The sequence below is a fragment of the Agelaius tricolor genome, unplaced genomic scaffold, assembly GCF_023055355.1.
Source record: "Agelaius tricolor isolate 1412-34295 unplaced genomic scaffold, bAgeTri1.0.p SCAF_12, whole genome shotgun sequence".
In the NCBI taxonomy this organism is placed as follows: Eukaryota; Metazoa; Chordata; class Aves; order Passeriformes; family Icteridae; genus Agelaius; species Agelaius tricolor.
The window spans coordinates 21,696,989-21,719,967 of NW_027269272.1; the positions used below are offsets into that span (position 1 = coordinate 21,696,989).

General features: G+C 45.3%; 2 protein-coding genes across 3 annotated transcripts; both read left to right on the top strand.

The window, feature by feature from the left end:
* Positions 1 to 2,925: 2,925 nt before the first annotated feature.
* Positions 2,926 to 12,687, top strand: TNFSF10 (TNF superfamily member 10). Its single transcript, XM_071438064.1, has 5 exons — positions 2,926 to 3,247; positions 6,760 to 6,912; positions 8,338 to 8,380; positions 9,080 to 9,196; positions 9,896 to 12,687. The coding sequence occupies exons 1-5, from the start codon at positions 3,125 to 3,127 to the stop codon at positions 10,342 to 10,344; spliced, it is 885 nt and encodes a 294-aa protein (XP_071294165.1). The 5' UTR covers positions 2,926 to 3,124; the 3' UTR covers positions 10,345 to 12,687.
* Positions 12,688 to 16,798: 4,111 nt separating this feature from the next.
* On the top strand, positions 16,799 to 21,305 carry GHSR (growth hormone secretagogue receptor). 2 transcript variants are annotated; one of them, XM_071438065.1, is made up of 2 exons: positions 16,799 to 17,695; positions 20,863 to 21,305. In XM_071438065.1, exons 1-2 carry the CDS (start codon positions 16,942 to 16,944, stop codon positions 21,165 to 21,167), a joined length of 1,059 nt encoding a protein of 352 aa, XP_071294166.1. In that variant the 5' UTR covers positions 16,799 to 16,941; the 3' UTR covers positions 21,168 to 21,305. The 2 variants fall into 2 exon arrangements, with proteins under 2 accessions (XP_071294166.1, XP_071294167.1); XM_071438066.1 differs by having other exon boundaries at positions 20,911 to 21,305.
* The last annotated feature ends 1,674 nt before the right edge of the window (positions 21,306 to 22,979 follow it).

Below are 22,979 nucleotides of genomic sequence, written 5' to 3' on the forward strand. Positions count from 1 at the left end.
CACTGAGGAATGAGAACTGAAGGACTTTTCCAAGTCACTCTTCCTTCATTTTTGCACATTTCCAGAGGCATTTTACATTCTTACTGGTCACACTGCTGGGGACACGTGTGGCAGGTCCCCTGCCAGGCATTTCCTTGACATGCCAAGTGACACATCCTAAGTCCACAGAACAGATTAAGGTTTATCTCTAATTAAATGGCTCGCCAAGTAAGCTTTAACAGGATGAAGGAGCCAGGCAGTATCAGAGGTTTTGCTGGGAAGATGCCCTGGTCTAGCACTACACAAACACACGTGACTTGGTTCTGTTGAAAAGCATGATAACATGCTTCCTTCCCACTGGTGTCAATGCCCCAGCTTTACTGTGGCAAAATTTCATCAAAACACTGCTTTTCAACTCTTGGAACCTTTAAAACAAATTATTTTCAGTATAAATTTAAATTTAGTATTAGTATTTCAGTATAAATTTAACTTATTAGAGACAAAAATTAATTTTGGAAGTGAGCATTGAAAGTAGCGATGATTTTCCAGTGCATTCAATGCTGGAAATGGTTGGAGTTTCACTTTTGGTATATCCTATGTCAATGTGGAAAAAAAACTGTTTGTCATTGTACAATGAAATTTCCAGATCTTAAATCTTCAGAAAGATAGTGAACTCTTAATTTTTTGAAGAGATGGATTTGAGTGTGCTCTTCCCATTGCTCTTTTCAAATCATACTTCATTTATTTTGCCTTGCAAGACTGGCGCTAATTAAATAAGTATTAAATCAGAAATACCCATGGAGGATTTAAAATGATGGGTCAGGGGGACACAGACCATGCCGGATAGAGGGCAACAAAATGAATATATGGGTCTTGAAAAAATCTTTCCTCAGTTGGTATGTTAACTGACAAAATAATTCTGTTAAAAAGAGAAAGCCATGAAGAGGCTGGAAAAACACAGAAGTCCTGATTGTGAACAAGAGCGCTCTGTAGTGCCCTGGCTCTCTTTCACTTTTGTTTCTATTCTTTTTGAAAGGAAACTCCTTCAAATGAGATAGGACCTCCCTAAAAAACTGGAATGAATAGGTACAAAAACTCCCTTCAGCAGGCAGGGGTAGTCATCCAAGTCAGTTTGCCACTTTTGAACTGATTCTAGTTAGCTTGCCACTTTTGAACTGATTCTAGTTAGCTTGCTTCTTAGTTAACTTTTGAACTGGTTCTTCACTCACGACTCTCTCAGATGAAATTTCATTCTCAGGTATTAATGAACCCTGATAAAGCAGGAGAAGTCCAAAGTGTCACAATGACTTTCCTGAGAAGTCATAGGAGGGGACCATGAGCTCACTTTTGAAAGATGTTAATCTTCTCCATCTGACATGTGTGTTGGAATTACCCAGATCTGAAATGTTTTGGCACACAGTGTGAATGTCTCAAAGAGCCAGACAAATAAACTCTCTGCTGCCACGTTGAACGGGGATTGGGGAATTATTTTGCTACATTATGATGGAATAAAAAACAATTTTCCTCTAAATGGTTGACTACAATGCAGTTACACTCTTTAAAGATGATCTCAATAATCAGGGGAGATTAAGAGATCTTTTAATTTTCCCCTGTAAATATACTGAGACCTCCACCTGCATCCTGGCATTCAGGTGTTGAACAGGAGCCAAAATTTCATCATATCCTGCAGCCAACGGCACAGAAATGACTGACTCAAATATCTGCACTTGGATTTGAAATCTCAGTTTTCCATGGCTGCACAGCCAGCAGATTTATTTTTTAAATCTGCTGATTTAAAAGTGTCAGCAGATAATGATGGATTTGCTTACAACCCAGCCTGTGTGAGGTGAAGGTATCAGAATCCCAGTGAAAGTTAATGGACACATCCTAAAGCATGGACATGCCTTTGGAAAACATCTATCTGGGCACAACAGTTTGGAGAAAAGCTTGCAAGAAGGAGCCTTAGAGGTTTGAAAACCAACCAAACAAACCCCAAAGTACCTTAGATAAAGAAAACTCAAAATGTACCTGATGTCCACGTACTGTGGCAATAATCATGTCATGACCAGGGTGTAGAAGCACTGGCAGCACTGGGATGGAGCTCCTGGCACCAGTTATTGGCTCACAAGCACCTTTCTGTGAGGTTCCAGCTGCACAGGAGAAGCTGCAGAGGATAGGACACAGGGCAGCTCAGGAAGAACATGGAGCTATTGGAGTGAATCCAGATGATGCTCAGAGGGCTGCAGCACCTCTCCTGTGAAGAAAGACTGAGAAAATTTGGTTTGTTCAGCTAAAGAGGACTCCAGGGAGTCCTCAATGCAGCCTTTCAGTACTTGAAGGGGCCTTATAAAAAATATGAGGACAGACTTTTTATCAGAACTTTCTTCGATAGAACAAGGGGTAATGGTTTTAAACTGAATGAGCGTTGATTCAGATTAGGTATTAGAAAGAAATTATTTCCAATAAAAATAGTTTTACACTTAGGGTGGTGAAAAACTGGCACAGGTTGCCCAGAGAAGCTGTGGATGCTCCATCCCTGGAAGTGTCCAAGGCCAGGCTGGACAGGGTTTGGAGCAGCCTGGGACAGTGGAAGGTGTCCCTGCCCATGGCGAGGGGTTGGACGAGCTGAACTTTAAACCAATCTATGATTCTAAGACTCTATTACACAACTTGAACTCAGGAAACTCCGTGCCTCTCTGCGCACATAACCGTAGCCTTAATGCCTCTAAAAAACCCATCTTCCACCGTTCTCAGGCGGCAAACTCTCAGAGAGTTTGCTCGGAGATGCTCCGGCAGTGCTGAGAACGGTGACCGCCCATCCTCGCAGCGATCCCTGTGCACTGCGGGGAGGCGGCACCCGGGAGGCCAGCCCGGGAATTCAGGGCGCGAAAGCAAGGAGAGCAGGGAGAGGAACCAAGAAGAGGAGGGCTGGAATAGAGAGGAGGGAGGGCACGGAGGGGAGCCAAGGAGGCGGAACAGAGCGGAGGAGGGCACGGCCGGGGAGGGTCCCTCAGGCTCCCTCCTGCCGCCCCGCCCGCTCCATGCCCCGGCGGGCGGATTGAGCGCGGGGCTGCATTCGCTGCGGGACAGCGGCCCTGAGCCCCCGCAGCCCCGGAGCCCCCAGCCCGGCCCTGCCAGCCCCAGGATGCTGCCGGCGGGCGGCCCCAGCCCCGCGCAGACCTGCGGGGCCGTGCTGGTGGCCGCCGTGCTGCTGCAGTCCGTGTGCGTGGCCGTCACCTTCCTGTACTTCACCAGCGAGCTGCGACAGGTCTGTGCGGGGCTCGGCGGCGGGGGGAGCCCCGGGACAGGCCGGCTCGCTGGGCGGGGGGATCCCGCAGCACCCCCGGGCTAGGCCGGGCCGGGCCCCCGCGGACAAAGGGCTCCGCTCGCTGCTCCCCTTTGTCTGCAGCGCGGCCGGGCCGGGGGTGTGCGCGGGGAAAGAGCTCAGAGCCGGGGCACATACGGAGCGTCAGGCTCGAGAAAACAAAGTTCGGCGCTTTGGCAGGAAATGTGTTTCCCATTAGAGCGCGAATTCGCCGCCTCATCACTTTTGCGGTGCGGGAGGGCTGGGTGGGACAGGCGCTGTCTGTCAGCTGCACCGCCGAGGAGGACTGGGGAGAGCTCGAGTGCCCCGTGGATGCTTCCCGTAGGATAATACATGGTTTCAAGACTGTGACTAATCCTAAAGGAACTGCACCAGACGGCGAACACCGCTGCATTCGCCAGAATAACTTCTAAAGAATCCATTGTGTAGTCTAGATGCTTTGGTCTCCTTGCAGCCCCCCTTGAGGCCTGGCAGCTGCTGCTTAACTCTTCCCTCTTCTTGGGAAAGATCATTTACACTCCAAGAAGGTTGAATTTAGCTGACAGTCCAGTGTGTGTGGTCCTGCTTTTCAAGGACCCTTGTTACTCAGGGTTTCCATGTGTCTTACCCCAAATTGACTGTCCTGCTGTGCCTGGGTGTTGCTACTCCTGGCACACAGGTAAACCTACCTGCAGGTAAGTGTTCTGTACATCTACAGCTTCAGAAAGTATTGCATAAAAGTAAGTTACTATTGTATATAAGCACTCAGTAATGCATAATTAATTACATTAATAATAATGTAGGTATGCATATTATGTTATATATGCATTTATTCTATATTAGATTAAATGGGTGAAGTCTTCTGAGATGTCAGAATTCTCTGTGAGGCAAAGGAGGCAATGCTCATACTTTCAAAATGTATAAAACAGATTTTCCTGCTGAATTTATAGCTGTGGCTATCCAATGGAGGAGTCACAGAAATGTGCTCATTTTGTGAAATCAAGTTACATGATTGCTAATGAAGAAAAATATATAAAGGCATCCTCCTTTCTTCATGCACACAGTACAGAATTCCTTGCTAACAAATGTGCCAATCTAAGTAATTAGTAACCACACTTATCTTTTCCTTCCTTCTATTCAAACATGTACACCTGGGACACAACCACATCCCAGGGACTTGCCTAAAATACAACTCACACTTCCTGAAGCATAACAAGCCTGCATTTGTTGTGAAGGAATAAACCAAAGATGTGCTGGACAGCAAAAAAGGGTGCTGGCTCTGGAGAGGGCACCTTAACCACAAATTCCTGCATTTTCCATCTGGTGCACCATAAACAGGAAAAAACTCTTCTAGGCACAGCCTGCTACTCCACATCCACATGGTGCATGTGGAATAAATCTCTGTAGATAAACTGTGATTTTTATCTGCACATTTTTCTTCCCTCTTTTTTGTTCACAATACGTGCATTTCTGCATCTTCACCAAATCACTGTGGCTGCACAGACTGCAGGTATTTCTATCTTTATAAAAAGCATGCTGGTAACTAGCAGGGTTTGTCCACTAGAGCTGTAGTAACCTGATTAGGACTAGGAGTATGACATTTGTGTAACTGTTTTGCTTTAAGAGGAAGTACTAAGACAATAAAGTTCTTATGCTTCAGGATACAGGGCTGCAAGGAAAACAACCTCAGGCTTCCTCCTATTTCAAGTCCAGTAACCACTCCTAACATAGGAGAGAGGCTCTACAATAACTTCCTGCAGGAGTTGTGTCCTCAAAGGGTTCAGTGCTGCAGGTAAACCTCATTTGAGTAAATCTTACAAGAGAAATCCCAGCCTCTTGGTTCCATCATGTGCTGCTGCAAGGCTGCATTCCCTGAGGTTTCAAGCTGCACACAAAGTAAGGTTCCAGTGCTAGGAGAGTGAAGCTGTTTTGGGGAAAAGTGAGCAGGTGAGGTGGAGGCAGAGGCACAGGGCTGTTTGCTCCCAGATGGGAGGGCAGAGCTGGGAGCTGAGCTGTGACAAGTCTGCAAGAGAATAAACAGTAACCTCACAACTTGCCTATGTCTGGCTTTTTATCTTAAACTCGTCAAACTACTTTTTTATAGAAGCTCATTGTGTAGTTAAATGGGTCAGAGCCAGTAGTTTTACCTTAATGAGCACATAGTATTAATCACTTGGAGTTCTTGAAACCTGGTTTAGAAATACCACTGCACTCCTTGGCAAGGACACAGAAACCCTCACAAACACACTTTTCCTTCTGCTGCCTCCAAAATACATCATTTCAAGTACTAGCTGAAGCTCAGTGGAATCTGCTGCTGCACACTGAAGGTGGGACTTGAAGGGGGTGAAATCTGCCCCTGTAGCAGGAAATCTCTTCCTAAACAGCTTTGTTTTCTAACAGCCAGGAAAAGCGTGGAGAGTGAAGGAGAAAATTCGCCTGTTGCTTTCAATGCCCCAGTCTCAAGGACAGCTAAAAACTGGTGCTTGTAGGAAAAAATGGATCTGTTTAGCAAAGCAAACCAAGCTTCTTTAACACAACAAAAGAGCGAAATTTAAATGCTACTGCCAGGATTCCATCTGAATGCTCTGCACGTTTCTTGCTGTTCTCTCTAAGTGCCTGTAGTGCTTTGCTGGCTGCACAAGGCTGACCAGTGTGTAGCAGGAGCCCAGTTCACAGCAAACAAGGGCTGCTCTCGGGTCCTGTGCTCCCACGTTAACCAACAGCGCCAGCTGGAGTCGCATCCGCAGGGAGCTTGGAGAGAGATTTCCACCAGGAAAACCCTCCCAGTCAAGATTCCCTTGGAGCCAAAAGGAGTTTTGCCAATCTCTTCAATCCTCGCAGAAAACAAAAATGTTTTCTCCGTGACTAGAGGATACAGATAGATATTTGATATTTTCATGTCAAAAGCATCCAGCATTATAATTTTATTTGGACTGAAATGTCATTCCTGTTGTCTGGATCATCAGGATAAATGGTGTTAGGAGAGAGCCTAAATTGGATTTAGGGAGGATATGGTACATACATATATAACATCAAAGGTCTGGATTATAAATGCAATTGGCAGAAAATACAGCATAGAAAATACTTTTAAGTTCTAGTATTTGATTTCATCCTCAATAATCTGTTTAAAAAACAATAATCTGTCTAAAGAAATGTTTCTAATGCAGAACTAGAGAATCTAAAGAGTTTCCAACATCAGGGATTTGGGTGTTGAATTTCCACTAAACCTATTAAGTTGAATACTGGATACTGCATTTATGTCCATGCAGATAATGCAAACATATTTTTGCATGTGAGGTATGCCCTCCTATTTAAATATATCAGATCAGGATGAATTAAATCCTCATGTTGTTCATATAGCCCTACTTGCACCATACTTCAGAGAAAAGTGTGTTTCTTAGCAGTTAGTGCATGTAGTGACATACCAGAGCTGCAAACACCTGGATGAACAATCCTGGCTTTCCCCTGTGCTGCAGCTGCAGGACTCGTACTCCAGGAGCGGCATCGCCTGCCTCACCGGGGAGGAGATCGGGAACTCCATCCAAAACCTGGAGCTCCTCGAGGCTGAAGACAGAGAGGCTGATCCCTGCTGGCAAGTCAAGTGGCACCTGGGGAAGTTAATTAAAAAGGTATTTGGGAGCAGTGTGCTTGGTGGTGTTACAGCTGAAGGGATCCTAAGAGCAGAATAAAGGAGGCTCAGATTGTGTTAGTGCAAAGCAGTGGTCAGGCCACAGCTCCAGCTGCAGTGCTTGCACTGAAGTGAAGGGAAAAACAACCCATAAAAGTGGTTTCACTGCATTCAGGAAATACTAAAGCAAAGACTATCAGCTTTTACTAAGCAAAGTCCAGTGATGGGTTGGCTTATCTGAAATACCTCAGGGTAAAGGGTTTCTGCCTGACCATACAGGTCAGGGTGCTATCAGAGCTGTCACTGCCTCTTTGAAAATACAGGGAGGCTGGGGAGAGCAAATGAGGTTAAATGTAACACAGGGAGAGGTACAAAGGTGCCTAAGGAGTGGTCCAGTCACGAGCTGTGTGATGCAGTGATGGAGGAAAGAGCAAGTGGGCACATAGCATCAGGCACAGCACCTTCCCAAAGAGCACCTCCTGCGTGGTGCACACCATACACATCATTTTGGCTACAGAGGACAAAGTCAGTCTGGCTGAAAAATCACAGGGGCTAAAATCCTCTGGAATGGCTTTCAAAATCCCATCTCCAGCACATAAACAAGCTCATCCACAGAAATTATCTCCTGCTGAAATTTCCTGGCAAAAACAGATCTTGCAGTCCTAACCAGATTCTCTATTTGTATTCAGAGATCTCAGCTCCTTTGGTGGAAGCTCTGCCAGTGAAGTCCCTGAACTCCTGAACAGAGAAAGCATTGTTTTAGTTGGTGGATGTTTACACATTTGGTATACCTACTAGCTCCCTGATTGCTTAGAAAAAAGTAGGCTGGGTGCCAGAAATAAGTTACAATTATGATAATACTACTATTACTGTTAGGACAGATGGGTAAATAGAAATGTAGCAGGACAAAAGCCATCAATAATTGGCAATACAGGCTTTATTAGCCACCCAGGTAAGGCATCACCACACTTGCTGCTGCTGCACCACTGTCCATATCAAACTGGTTTGTTTCAACAGTCAGCAAACAGTTATGAAGAAGGGGAATGCACAAAGTAAAATATGCTGGATTAAGATCTTAGATAGCTAGAGGTATAAAAATAAATTCAATTTAATTTTTGAGATCTAAGACCATATAGTTCACACTGCCAAGTATTCTGCAAATGGAAGCTGGTGCTTGGACACTTCTCTTATTTGAGAGAAGCATGAAATTTCAGATTTTTCAACAGACTTATGCCTGAGCTCTTGAAAATGTTTTCCTATGCCTTTCATCACCTATTGCAACAAATTAATAGGTGCTTTTCCCCCTATTTTCTTGTTGATCAAATTCAGAATCCCCTTTATTCATGAGTAAAAAAAAGGTGTGTCTTTTTCCTCCCCCTGTCAGCCTCAGCTGACAAGCTAATTCATTTTTACTCTTTGTTGGCAGATGATGTCAAGAAGCTATGAGGAAAACATATCTGCAATCAATGGTATTGTAATAATTTTATTATCTGTGGTAAAAAGGAGCTGCTAGGGGCACTTGATGTGTAATGACTTGATTTTTTTAAAAGTGCAGAAAACTGGCATCAAATCCTTGTATGATTTAAGATCTTGTATTGGCATCAAGTCATCAAAAAATGATTACTTACTACTAGAAGGTAAATTTTTTCAGGAGCCAGAATTACTGTCAAGTGGTTAGAGCAAGGTAACCAAGGTGGATGCAGAGGACTCAGCCTCTGAATCTCAGTCCCATGTGTATGGGGGATGTTTAAAAAGTCCTCCCAGTACCCCAGCTCCTGGAACATGCAGCACAGAGCTGCAGAGATCAGTTAAGGAATAGCTCTGCTGAAGCTCACACTAAAGATGCTGAATGAAAGCATTACAACCTCCAAGTGGAAATTCACAGGGAGATAAGGAATATTTAACCATAAAATTGAGTACTATAGGTTATTTTGTCTGTTGGTAACTTGAAGGCAGAGGGAGGAGAAAAAGATTAAAGAGTCACATAAATACATTTCATGAGCAAGCATGAAAGTAGAATTTGAGCCTTATTAACCAACAATCAGCCATCACTCTATGCTTCAGTCAATTAAAAAGTGACATAGCTATTCCTTAAAATCAAGTCAGGTGGAATAGATGTGCTTTCTGAAGTCCATGCTTCTGATATGGGGGTTTCTTTTTCCCTTTAGTTGAGAGGACTCTGACCCTGCCGCACACGGAGGGGCAGCAGCCGCGCGGTCCCATCCGCCGGATCGCAGCGCACCTGACGGGCAGCAGCAGCAGGAGGAGCTCCCTGTCCTCACGCAGTAAGGAGAAGCCTTTAACCACAGTTAAAGACCACAGAATTAATTAAACTACTCTCCCATTGCTAGCCTCAAAACACCTTTTAATACTTGCATTGGGTTAGTAGAAGGAAACAAATCGTCTTGTCCCAAACATTGGGTTTTTTCGGCTAATTCCCACCAAACAGAGAGAAAGCCCATTTCCTCTGGTACCTTCCTAGCTCTTCTTTTGGAGCCCTCATTAGAGGGAAAAAGAACTTTAGATGTCCTTCCTAGTGTTAGGTTTACCTCTTTTCTTTCATTTCCTTCTGTTGGTTGTGTGAGTCCCAGCTGCTATGGTGACAGACCTATTAGAAATGTGAGACAGACAGCAGAGACTTGACATTCAGGCCGTGTTAATGAAGGGCTTGCTCGGCTTTCTGCAGCTTCAGAGGGTATCAGACACTAATGGATATTTTACCTTTGTTACTAAGTAAAAACATAATTTCCTCCCCTCTTATTTGGGAGCTCAAATACTAAAAATAAAGGCAGTTCATGTTAATTCCCACATAAAGCCTACTTATGGACCATCAGATTGTTGTGAGAATGGGCCTAATGAACTGCTGGGAAGAGCAGGTTTCCTTACTTTGTTATTAAAAACCAGGCTCCTCAGCTAGCAGGCACTTGTCTTCACCACCCGTTTTTTAAGTTAACATTTCTCTCTCTCTTTTTTTTTTTTTCAAGTAAATTCCTTGCCCAGAAGAGGAATTGGACACAAAATAAACAACTGGGAATCATCAAGAAAAGGCCACTCCTTCCTTTACAACGTGGAGCTGAGAAATGGCGAGTTAGTGATACCCCAGACGGGCTTTTACTACATCTACTCACAAATCTACTTCCGCTTCCGCGAAAACGAGAACGAGGACCCAGAACTGTTGGGACAAATCAGAAACCCCAAACAGCTTGTCCAGTATGTTTACAAACTGACTAACTACCCTGAGCCCATTTTGCTCATGAAGAGTGCAAGGACAAGTTGCTGGTCTAAAAAGGCAGAATATGGACTTTATTCCATCTATCAAGGTGGTGTGTTCCAGCTGAAGAGAGAGGACAGGATATTTGTCTCTGTCAGCAACAGTGACATAGTTGACATGGACAAAGAAGCAAGTTTTTTTGGAGCCTTTATGATCAGTTAGAATGTGAAAATCATGATCCCAAACGGCCCAGTGTTTTCCAGTCAGGAACAGCTTAAATTCCTATAAAATGGGATCACAAGCAAAAGCTGTCTCAATACCAAAAAGAACAGACTGCCCTTTCTCAGCTCACTCACTGCATGCCAAGTTCTGTCCCAGCAGCCAGGAAGAGCAGCAGCAGCTGGCTGTGGCAATGCCCTGTGCAGGCACAGGCAACCTGGCTGGGAATGTGTGAGGGATTCACAGCCCTCAGGTGATTCCTTGGCCAGAACCCCAGGCAGGTAAGGGCTCACCAGCAGCAGAGATGCTCCAGGCTGGCTCAGCTGTGGCACCAGGGATGGTGGATGCTCCAGGTCTGGTTCCTCAAGGCTGAGACTGGATCTCAGATTGTATTTGTGCTCTCCATTGGGACCCTGTCTTGATCTTTGTACATACTGTACCCAAGTGCCTGTGGAATTTCTCCTGAAGTTTTTTGAACAGGAGTTTTGCAGAAGCTGCACATCTTCATCTCATCTAACAAAGCACTTAAGCACCTAATTAATTTTAAGCACACAAACAGTCTGACTACACCAGGGTATCCACATGCTTGAAATTAAGTATGTGCTTAAGCATTCTCCAGGATCATGTCTTGAGTAAACACATTTGTCTTGTGCAGGATATTGTACATAAGAACAGCTGCTGGAATGGCACTGAAGAGCTTTTGAAATCAATCTGTGTTTTGATCAACATTTTGTAACAGTGCCTATTTACTTAATTACTCTGCTGCAGACATCTCACCAGGCTCCCAATAAGTTCAGTAATGCAGTTGCTGTTACAGTTGACAGCAAGAACTGGATCCAGAAAAAAAAAAAGGTGGGTTTCCATAAATACTGAATTCTGTGAGAAATTTGCAGCAATTTAGCCATGACAAGATTCGTCCATGTTTATTTGTACTGGTGTGTATTTGTACTGGTGTGTATTCTACACTGGGGTGTAGAATAACACACCCCAGTGACATTTTGAGGAAAACAGGCACAACTATCTGTTCTTACAAATATGCTGCTTATTTAGATAATGCTGTAATTATTTGATTTTATTCTTTAGGAATGGTCGGGAAATTCTCACAATGTTTTTTATAAAATGCATTTTTTAAAAAAATGAACAATATATTTTTTAACTCTATGAAAATGACTATTTTGTATTAAAAGGATTGGAAAGTTTAGACTGTATGGGCTCAATGCACAGCAAAAGTCAGGTAGTGTAAATTAGCACATCTGTAGCATTGTCAGTGGAAGAATAGCAAATTGCACCATGAACGCTTTTTGCCCAGATTTGCAGGAAACAGTGGGAAAGGTGGAAAAATAAAATTGGAGGGAAAGGAATACAGTTCTGCAAATGTTACTTGTGATGGCAGGATAAGGTCTGGCTGTCTATTTTTTTGAATACACTGGGGTTGCCGTGGGAACCCTCCCATTCACCTGCATGCTGCAATTAAACCACAGCAGCCCCTGCACATGGGCCTCACCAGTAAACAGGCATGGTTCATCCTCCTGCCCATCAACAGCAGGGGATTAACAGACACAGCCCCTGCCTTTTTCTGGCCATTCAGACAAGCAGGGACCTTGGCTCACTTAAATACCATGTTGGAGCAGCAAGAGAAGAATTTCAGGAGTACCCTTCTTTTGGCAGGTTAGAGCCAAGAAACACACCAGAGTGAGCTGGAAATAATGAGGTTTAACTTCTGCCTGCTGTTTAACAGTGTCACACGTGCTGTGTTCAGTGGCAATCAAATTTGTGAAATTCTTCACCATTTACTGGAACACTTTGGTTTTCCTCCTTCTCAAATCATCTGTTTTGACAGAGAACAGAAAACATTTCTACAGTTTTCTCTCTGATTTCAGTATTTAATTCAGAAATTTTCTCCCAGCTAGAAAGGCTGGAGAACAGAGCCATTCCCTACATACCTGGATGTCTGTTACCTTGGGGAAATGACTTTTGTAGGTTCTCCCTGCAGATGGACTGGGCTTGGTGATTGCAGCACAGGACTGACCCCTGCTATCAGATTTGATCACTGCATGCAGAGCACATTGCAGCAGGAACCACACCAAACAGTAATTTTCTGAGTGATCTGAAGGTGTGTTTGCCAGATGTTATCTTGGGGGAAGATTATCAAGGGATATCAGACAGGACACCTTTAAAGAAGAATGGAAAAATATAGCAAGTTCTGTTTGTGCTGTGTCCTGACTCACACTTTTCATCTCACTTTATGCTGAATGACATATGTAGCAAATTTTTATAGATTGCATTAATATGTGAATATTGTAAATTTTTCTACATGACTTTTATATAAAACATTTTTACTAAGTAGTTATTTAGTCTCACAGTGATTATTGGTGTCATCCTATGGCTTCCATGACAACCCTGTCTTAGATCATTTCCCTGACATTGATTGGTATCAGATATGATCCACTAAATGCCAGAGATGGTTGCAATGCAAAGGACAAAATGCAAACCATTGAGCAATGCCATATTGTGCAATTCCACATAACTGGCTCCCAGATCCCAGCTGGTGGGCAGCACCTGGAAACAGTAAGCTGAAGAAATCTCTGAAAATGATCTTGTGACCAGAGGACAAAATTCTGAGTGTTTCCCTTGAGGTACTTCTCATGTTTCTGGGCTTTAGCAATTATTTAAGCAATGGGAATTCTTATTTAGTAGCAAAACATGTGATTCTTACCCATTACCAAACTACAGTAGAAGGTGTTTGTTCAGCCTGGAGAGGAGAAGGCTCTGGGAGACCTTACAGCATCTTCCAGAGGCTCCAAGAGAGCTGGAAATGGACTTTTCACCAGGGCACAGAATGACAGGGCAAAGGGGAATGGCTTCCCACTGCCAGAGGGGCAGGATTAGATGGGATATTGGGAAGGAATTGCTCCCTGTGAGGGTGGGGAGGCCCTGGCCCAGGGTGCCCAGAGCAGCTGTGGAGCCCCTGGATCCCTGGGATGTCCAAGGCCAGGCTGGGTGGGCAGCTGGGACGGTGGAAGGTGGAATCACTGCACCAAGGGGTCGTGTTCTCTCTGGGGCTGGGAGTGAGGCTGAGGAAGGGGGACACAGTGCCCAGGTGGGATCCAGTGAGCTGAGCCTAAACCTCAGAATTGGTGACTGCAGAGCACAGCTTTGCTGATTAATAAACTAGCAGTGTTTTGAAGTCTGCTTGCAGATATTACTGCTATATAAACATCTGTAAAGTAATTTGAGCTCGTTCTGTGTTTGACTTTATCAAGCTGGATTAGTGCTATTCCAGCTGCACTCCTCAGTGATGAGAGTTGCTAAACCATAACCTTTGAAAGCATACACCAGGTGCTACCTCCTGCTCTAAACCACATTTATAACAGCAGTCAAAACACCTTCTGTCCCTGGATATAATACAAAAAACCTGAATTTGCTTTTCTCTGAGTTTTGGAGGTGCATCATTTTAAAATTAATCTCTACCTTACAGTCTGTTTTCCAGTTTCTTTTTCTCTCCACAATAAACACATAATGACTGTAGGTTCAAAGCCTTCAGATATTTCCATGACAACAAAGACTGATATAAACAAGAATTAGAACTTTACTGGACAAGAAGAAAATTGAAAGAATGGAACATCGGAGAGAAATCACAAAGCTCCACAAATAGAAACTCTTCTATTTCATCTCCAGTGCTCAATGCAGTTTTGAAGCTACTGAAGAGAAACACAAATAATTTAAGAGTTCCATGAAAGGTAAATGTCTAGTATAATGTGTTTTCTAAATTATCTTTTTAATATCTGGTTTGCTCATACATCCAGCTAGTGGATAAATAGAATAAAAAGTCCTTAACTTCAGCCCCTTTCTCTCATTTCAGTAAGACCAATGCCTTCACTCTTGTCTTGTTGGCAACATGAAACTAATGTTCTTGCAGCTGAGGGCTGGTGGATAACTTTGGGGAGCCTAAAGCCATCTTCTCTCATAGTTCTTACCTCCTCTATCACCACTATCTGTACCACTATCCTTTAGCAAATGCAAAGCCCAAGCAGGAATCCATTATCGTGCAGTGTTTGTGGATGACAAATCTTTAAATTCCATCCAAATTTGGCCTGCAATCACCAAAGAAATTAAAAAGAAAACTAAGGCTGCCTTTCTTCTCTCTCAGCTGGCATTTTTTTCTGGCCCTGATCCAACCCCATGCAGGAAAAGCAGCCAGAGGAGCCCTTGATTCATGATACCCTTTTAAGAAGGAGATCAATGTTGCTGCATTTGAAGTGCAACTGCCAGTTCTGATCCAATTGGCTCAAAACGCATCAAACTCCCAAGAAATTCAGGGTTGAATCATTGCATTGCAAGCTCAGATTGTCTGTAGTGTACAGATCTGGTGCTCACTCACTGTTGGTACTTGATTTTGGTATAGACACCACAATAAGTTATTATTCCAGAAAAGAATTAATTATTTGCTTGGGAAAAAAAAAAACAACAAAAAAAAAAAACAAACCCAACATTTTTCTCTCCCTGGAGAAAGATAAATTGTCATTTTTGACAAGACACAGTCGAGCAAAACCAAAAATAATTTCATGAAGTATCTCCTCTACATAGAAAGTCACATTTATAGCTTTGGGCCATTTTCTCTGGTAAATATCAACATCCTGCAACTAACATCACTGGTCTGAGAATGTATTAGGGAAAGGAAATTTTTAAAAGGAGTGAGATAATTCCTTATAATAATGCAAAGTATTTGGCAGCCTAACCACATAAGCAGTTGCCATCTCCTCCATAATATAAAGCAATGTCATGTAAATTAGACTGGGGACACAGTTCTAATATGAAATAACTGTCTTTTAGTGGCATGAAGCCCATGATTTTTATTCAGAAACATATAACACAACTATACAGGCAGCTGGGTAGACAAAGTGAGAAGTACATTAGACTCTTCCTCCTTTTCAACTGCAATAATGTGCAGCCATCCCTCATAAAATTTAGTAACTGTTGAGTAACTTGCTGCAAAACTGTCTCACAGTTCATGAGCAGGAATGAGAATACTGATTCCAGTGAAACTGCAGAAATATATCATCCAAATGAGGATATGGACAAGGCACAAAGGCTAATGCTTGCATGATTACAGAAGGCACAAGTTACAGAAAACAGGCACAGGCAGAGTAACTCAGCATTGTGTCACATCACACTTGGGCTCTCTACCCTCCAGCAAAGCCCTGCAGCCATGGAAGGGGAATGCCATAAACCTGCTTCCCTGCTGGACTGATGGAGCTCAGAGCAGCCTGGGCTGGTGGAATGGGATGAGCTTTGAGATCCCTTCCTACCCAAACCATCCCATGATTCTGTGGTTAAGGTAGATGCCAACATGGATTCAGAGCACTGGCTGCCCCCGAGAGATGGGACACCAGAGATCCAGCCCCTCTAGACAGACAGGAGTGAAAAAAGATTGTGCTGCAGCACACATACCCTTAGAATTTGTGAGGACAAGCTGGAAAGCTGGAGAGATACACTCTATACAGATGTGTGGGAAGTTACTTTACTGTCTCTGATCTCACCTTGTTCTGCTCGCATCTTATTTCTTGGGTCCAACATTCTCCTTCCGTACAACAGCCATCTGCAGCTGGGGAAGCACGGTTCTGTCCGTGCCTGCAAAGGGCAGAGCAGAGGACAGCAGTAACACGCTGAATTGAAATTTAATTGCGGGTAAATCATGTAGAAGCGGGCGGCTGCTGCAGCTTCACCGAGCAGGAGCCTGGCCGGGCTCCTGCCAAGATCCAAGGGCACAGCAAAGATACAGAGCGAGGAGGCAGCGATCGCACCCACGGCTGCGGGACCGGCCGCGTGTGCCGAGCGCCGCGGGGCCAAGAGCGAGGGGACAGAGCGCTGAGAGCGCCCGAGGGAAGGGACCCGGGCTCGGGCACGGCACCGGGGCACGGACAGGCAGCATCACACCGGGGCACGGCACCGGGGCACGGACAGGCAGCATCACACCGGGGCACGGCACCGGGGCACGGATAGGCAGCATCACCCCGGGGCACGGACAGGCAGCATCACCCCGGGGCACGGATAGGCAGCACCAGGAGCGCGGACAGGCGGCACCGCTCCTGGGCACAGTTCCGCGGGAACGGACAGACGGCACCGCACCGGGGCACGGCTCCGGGGCACGGATAGGGAGCAGTGCACCTGAGCACGGCTCCGGGAGCACGGACAAGCGGCACCGCGCCTGGGCACGGCACCGGAGCATCGGGAGCACGGACCAGCGAGACCCGCACCTGCCCAAGCGGGCGGGCGGCGGGGCAGGGACCGGGGGCGGACCCGGCCGGGGCTGAGCCGCGCTGCTCCCCCCGGGGCTCGGCAGGAAAGTTTGGCGGCTCGGCAGCGGCAGCGGGGGTCGCAGCGGGGCCGCTCCGTGCCCACGTCTCCTGTGACGCGCGGCAGCGCCCGCCCGCCCCGGGCCGGGGGGAGCGGCGGAGCGCGGAGAGGCGGAGCGGGGCCGCCCGTTCCCTGCCCGTCCCTGCCCGCCCCCGGCCCCGCACCTGTCCGGGCGCGCAGCGGGCACCGCGCGGGGCCGGGCCGCGCCGCGCCGGGCGGGGATGCGCAGCCCGCGGCGCCAGGATGCGGGAGGGGAGCGCGGGCGGCCGCGGCGCGGAGAACCGGACGGGCGCCGAGCCCCCGCTGCACCTGTTCCCCGTGCCCGTGCTCACCGGCATCACCGTCGCCTGCGTCCTGCTCTTCGTCATCGGGATCATCGGCAACCTCATGACCATGCTGGTGGTGTCGCGGTTCCGGGACATGAGGACCACCACCAACTTCTACCTGTCCAGCATGGCCTTCTCCGACCTGCTCATCTTCCTCTGCATGCCCCTGGACCTCTTCCGCCTCTGGCAGTACCGGCCCTGGAACTTCGGGAACCTCCTGTGCAAGCTCTTCCAGTTCATCAGCGAGAGCTGCACCTACTCCACCATCCTCAACATCACGGCGCTCAGCGTGGAGCGGTACGTCGCCATCTGCTTCCCCCTGCGAGCTAAAGTCATCATCACCAAGGGGAAGGTCAAGCTGGTCATCCTCTTCCTCTGGGCCATCTCCTTCATCAGCGCCGGCCCCATCTTCATCCTGGTGGGGGTCGAGCACGAGAACGGCACAAACCCGCTGAGCACCAACGAGTGCCGAGCCACAGAGTACGCCATCCGCTCGGGGCTGCTCACCATCATGGTCTGGACCTCCAGCATCTTCTTCTTCCTGCCCGTGTTCTGCCTGACCGTGCTCTACAGCCTCATCGGGAGGAAGCTCTGGAGGAGGAAGAGGAAGAACATCGGTCCAAACACTGCCATCAGGGATAAGAACAACAAGCAAACTGTGAAAATGTTAGGTACGAGTCCTCTTGCTCTGTTTTTCCAAAAGGATGTGTGTGCTTTTGTGTGTGTGTGAGAGAGAGAGAAAGACAGGGAGCTCTCTGATAGTTTGCTGTAGTTCCTTCCAAAGGAAAGAAAATGTTTCATACAAAAGGCTAAACCTCAGGGTAGCTGTAGGATAGCTCTCCTCCTCCCTTAGATTTATTTCTAACTGGTTTGGGTTGGGGACTCCCAAACAGTTAAACAAACATTAGTAAGAATCTCTGACAAGGACAAATACTACAGTTATAATTAGCTTGTGCCCTCGAGATTTTTGAGCATTTTTGCTCTCTGGTTGTGGATACCAATGTTATTTACAGAGAACAGTTTATTTCATTTTTAAACAAAACTAAACCCTTCTCAAGCCATGAAGTTGAGCTGCAGACTACAGCCAGGGAGGCAGGGCATGATGTGCACTAAGATTCATAGAAAAAGAGTATCAAGGTTTTAGCAAACTGGGGTTATTTCCTACTATGGCTGTGTAAGCTTATGATAATGTATCTGTATTTTCATATTAGCAAAACCCCAGGATAAGCTGAACCAGGAGCACCGAGTCTCCTTTGAGGTCTGTGATGCTGTAAAATCTCACAGACTGTAAGAAAACAGGATCAGGACAACAGACACTGTCACTCCTAACTTTGTGCATCGACACTGCTGAATGCTTTAAACACTTGTGGTTGGCACATGGAAACACAAGTTTTAATATACAAAGTCAGTGCATGTAGTGGCAGTTTGAAACACAAACCCAAAAAGTTGTCCTGCAGTTTAGTGTCTGAAAACTGCAGGATCCTGCTGCTGCTGCTGCTGCTGCTGCTGCGTACTTTTACCCAAGCCAAAAGTCCTCTGCAGTGCAAGTCATCCCGTGGATTTTGGGGGGGACAAGATGCTCTGCAGGAAGAAGCTTTCACAGGCTCCTTTCAGCAAGGTTGAAGTGGTGGGCTAATGAGGCAGACAAGAGGTGGCAGTGAGTCCTAAGTACCTTAATTATCAGATAGGAGCCTATCTAATCTTTTTGTTCATGTCCTAATTTATTACTATGCAACAGCAGGAGGAATAATAAAACCAGCAGCATTCTTTATGCCCTTTCAGCTATGTTTTATGATCAATAGAATTACTTCAGTCTGGTAAGCGTGACCTTGAAAGTAATTAATTGCTCACACTTCTAGAGGTTCAGGATTATGAACTTCCACTGACTATGAGTAAATTACCTATATTACTACTGCTTATATTTCCATATACTTAACTGTAAAGAATTTTGAAATAAAAAAATGCTTATTTCTGCTCAGAAGTGTTGCCACAAGCATTGCAATATTTCAGGCACTCTTTTTTTTTTTCCTTTTACAAGGTCTGAGAACAGCCAGGCAGTGGCAAGACTCTCCTCTGACAGAGAGCCAATATTCCCTAAATGATAACAGTCTGATGCCTGACAGAAAGATGGGAAGAAGTTGGTGAGGGCTCAGTGGCAGCAGATTCTCAATGCAGTCAACACTCACTGGTGTTAATGTTCTGCTTAAAATTTAGAAGGGGCTTACTGAGGCTTTATCAAGTCATGGAACATCAAGTAAATGGGATTAGCATCAGAAGTTCTTTTAACTGTAAAGACAGGTTATGCTTCTGGGACTGAAATTAAACACCTAAATGTATAGCCTGACTTGCAAAGGAGCTATCACATCCCATTCCTATTGAAATCCATGGGATTCTGCATGCATGAAGATCAAAATGTCAAAAGCCTTGCTAGGGATATTGCACACCTACCTGTGCTTAAAATTCTAGTCATAATAGGCTGTGCTTTAAACTCTGCTCATTCATAATGACCATCATGGTAATATTCATTACATGGATTCAAATCCCCATGTGAGCCAGGAAATCAAATTAATTTTGTAGTGGAGATAGTGAGGGAAAACTGGAAGTGGTTGGCTCAAGAAGATGCAGAGCTGGAAAACCTCTTCTGAACCTCAAGCTCTGGTGCTTTCCACTCCACCACAAGTCCTACATAAGCATCCTTTTAAACTTGGGAATGCTAGTGCAGAATTTCTGGGGAAAGATACCTATAACCATTCCTCTCAGTAATTTGAATTTTATTATCTTCTAAGACATGATATGAGGATAGCTCACACAAGCAGGTTGCTAACACAGCCTCCCCACCAGGACCAGGTTGGACTGGAATTTGAACAACCTGGTCTCGTGTAAGGTATCTCTGCTTAAAGCAGGGGGCTTGGAAAAAATTTTCTTTAAGTTCCTTTCCAACCCAAACAATTCTGTTATTCCATGTACAGGTTAACTGTAAAAATTGCTTAAGAATGTCAGAAACCCTTGCTTGAGTTTTCTGTTTTTTCTCTCTGTAATATATTAATAGATACACTCAGAGCAATATAAAAATAATAAAGGTCAAAGGCACACAGGAAATGAACAGAAACTGTTTCCCTTTCTCTCAGATGAAAATTCCAATGGGCCAGTGTTCAGAGACACCCACATTCCCATTATTCTACAGACATGATATTTACATGCAAATGCAACCACTCTAGTAATACAGTAATACAGATATACTGTATAACTGTAATTATGTAGTTATATACTATACATTTAGTTTTACTCTGCTTGGGAGTAATTAATGTTCCAAAAAATGGACAAACTGGAGGGATGAACCAGTCTCCTCTTCTTATCTTGGCATATGTGCTCTACAAGTTCCCATTCTCTGTGTTTTGTTCTGGGGCCTTTGCCTTTAACAATTTTTCTTTTTGTCTTAAATAATTTTGCTTCCCAGTGATTACATTCTTCATTACAAACCACAGTGTTGAGTCTATCATGTATAATTTGCTTTTGTTAAACACTGCAGATGATAGATGGTCATATTTTGTCACCATTTGGATTCTTTAACAGTCTGTTGATGCAAACATAGGTTTTATAGGTCAGAAGTTTGCTACATCAGATTAGTTGGGCAATATTCAGGCAGCCTGTTTAGATATGATCCAAGTGTATTAAGTATCACCAATTCATACTCTCAGAGAATGTACTGAGACACAAGTGAAAGCTTAGGGGAGGCATTTTCACACTTTGTGATTAATTGGTTAAAGGAACAGAATGTTAATCACCTGTATGTTGATACTCACACTTAACACACTTTCTTCTGCTGTTTTTGTTTTAGTCGTGGTGGTATTTGCGTTCATACTCTGCTGGTTGCCTTTTCACGTAGGACGCTACTTATTTTCCAAATCCTTCGAAGCCGGCTCCCTGGAGATAGCAGTGATCAGCCAGTACTGCAACCTGGTGTCCTTTGTCCTCTTCTACCTTAGCGCAGCCATCAACCCCATCCTGTACAACATCATGTCGAGGAAGTACCGCGCGGCCGCCTGCCGCCTGCTGGGGCTGCGCGCCCTGCCCCAGCACAGCCTCTCCAGCAGCAAGCAGGGCAGCTCCCGCGGCTGGACAGAGCCCGCTGGCACCACATGACACCAGTGCCACCGCTGCCACCCGCCGAGTCCCCAGCAGGCCAGAGCGGGAGGGCAAGAGGGCAAGGAATGGGAATCCCAAGGCTGAAAGCGCCAACTTGGGTCCTTACCCGGATGGGCTGAGAGGCGCCGTGCGGGCAAAGATCTGAGGGAAAAACCTGAAGTTTGGGACTCTGAGAGGAGAGAGGCGGTCACAGAATTTGGCAACGCTCCAGGTGTTATTTTTGTGCTGCTTTCGCCCGTTTGATTTTTTAATGCTGACTTTAGCCCAGACCCGTCCTGAGCAGGCAAACGTGGCCCACTTGACTCGAGAGTTTGTACGACTTCAGCAGCGCCAATTCCAGCTGAATTTTTCCAGAGTTAGCTTTAGTTTTGCTAAGGATTTTGCTAGCATCTAATCTGACCCTAGAGAGAGGATACTGAATTGCCTTTTTGGAGTAGTAAACAGGAAATTTGATACACTTTTCATAATATCAATTTTTAAGTAAGCTCATGTTTTTCTTGGGATGAGGAAAATTATTTCTTAAAAAAAAAAAAAAGAGATATAAAATGGATAATTTTTAAACATGCTAAAAATGAATAACCTCCATGTCACATCCAAGTAGAAAGGAAACAAAAAAAAAAGCTTTCACAGAAGTGGCTTAGAACCTGACTGTACTGAAATATTTTTTTAAAATATATATCAGTGGGACAAGGACAGTGCTGACTTCAGGCCTGCAGTGATGCTATAAAAATGTGGAATGCAATCACCCACCAAAGTCTCTTTTTTTTTTTTTTTACTAGCTAAATCATCTGTACTTGTTCTGTTCAGTTTGACTGTGAATGACTTGATGTGTTTGAACTTGGAAGCTTTTAATTGTTTCAATATTTGTAACGAGTTTGTGGCTACCTGTCCCTAACTGTGCCCCACTGCACCCCAAAGCTTGCTGAGGACAGGTATCCTGCCTGTAAACCCCCCATGTTTCTGTTTAAAGGCTGTCCCAGTGCCACATCCCCCTGTAACACCTGGTGTGCATTTGTGCTTGTTTGCTGCAGTGTTGAATTGAGAACATTTTACATTTTTTAACCACCGTGACCTGAGAAAATAATAGAAAAATCTGCATTAAAGGACACAGGCAGACACATTCTCATACTTGATTCATAAACCCCTTAAATTTGATTTTCATACCTCAAGTGTGCCATTTCAAGGCAAACCAGGAATCGTTCCATCTTCTGTGCTAATGAACGTGGCTTATATTGTCTCACCAACAGATGGGTTTTGTGCCCCACAGAGCTGACAGAGCTTTGGAGCATGCATGTGTGATAGCAGCTTTCTTTGGTTCTAGTGTTCATCCCCAGCTGGCCCACAGCCCCCTGTCCCTGATGGATTTTAATTGTCCCTGGTGAATTTTGTGTCAGCAGAACTCTCCTGCCTCCAACCCGCCGCTCACACCGATGGGCCCCTTCCCCTGTTACACCTTCAGCTGCTCAGGTTGAACTCACAAGAGAAATTGGCCTCCTCTGTATATGCATTGTCTTCTCTCTCACCTTGCTGGGGCCAGGGGCTGGTTGCTGCTCCTTGGTGGCACCTGAGCCTGTCCCCTCCCCACTCCAGGAGTGCAAACACCCACACTGAGGCACTGCAGCATCACCTCCTGCTCCACCTCTGCCCACAGGCACCTGGCTGTCCACGCTGCTCTCTCACCCACTGGCTGGCAAAGCAGGTCTGCTGGCAGAATTCATGCAACTCAGGGAAACACGACATTTGGGAACCAAGGAAAGAGGGTGCAGATGTGAGCTCAGTAACAAAATGTCTGTACAAACAAACCACACA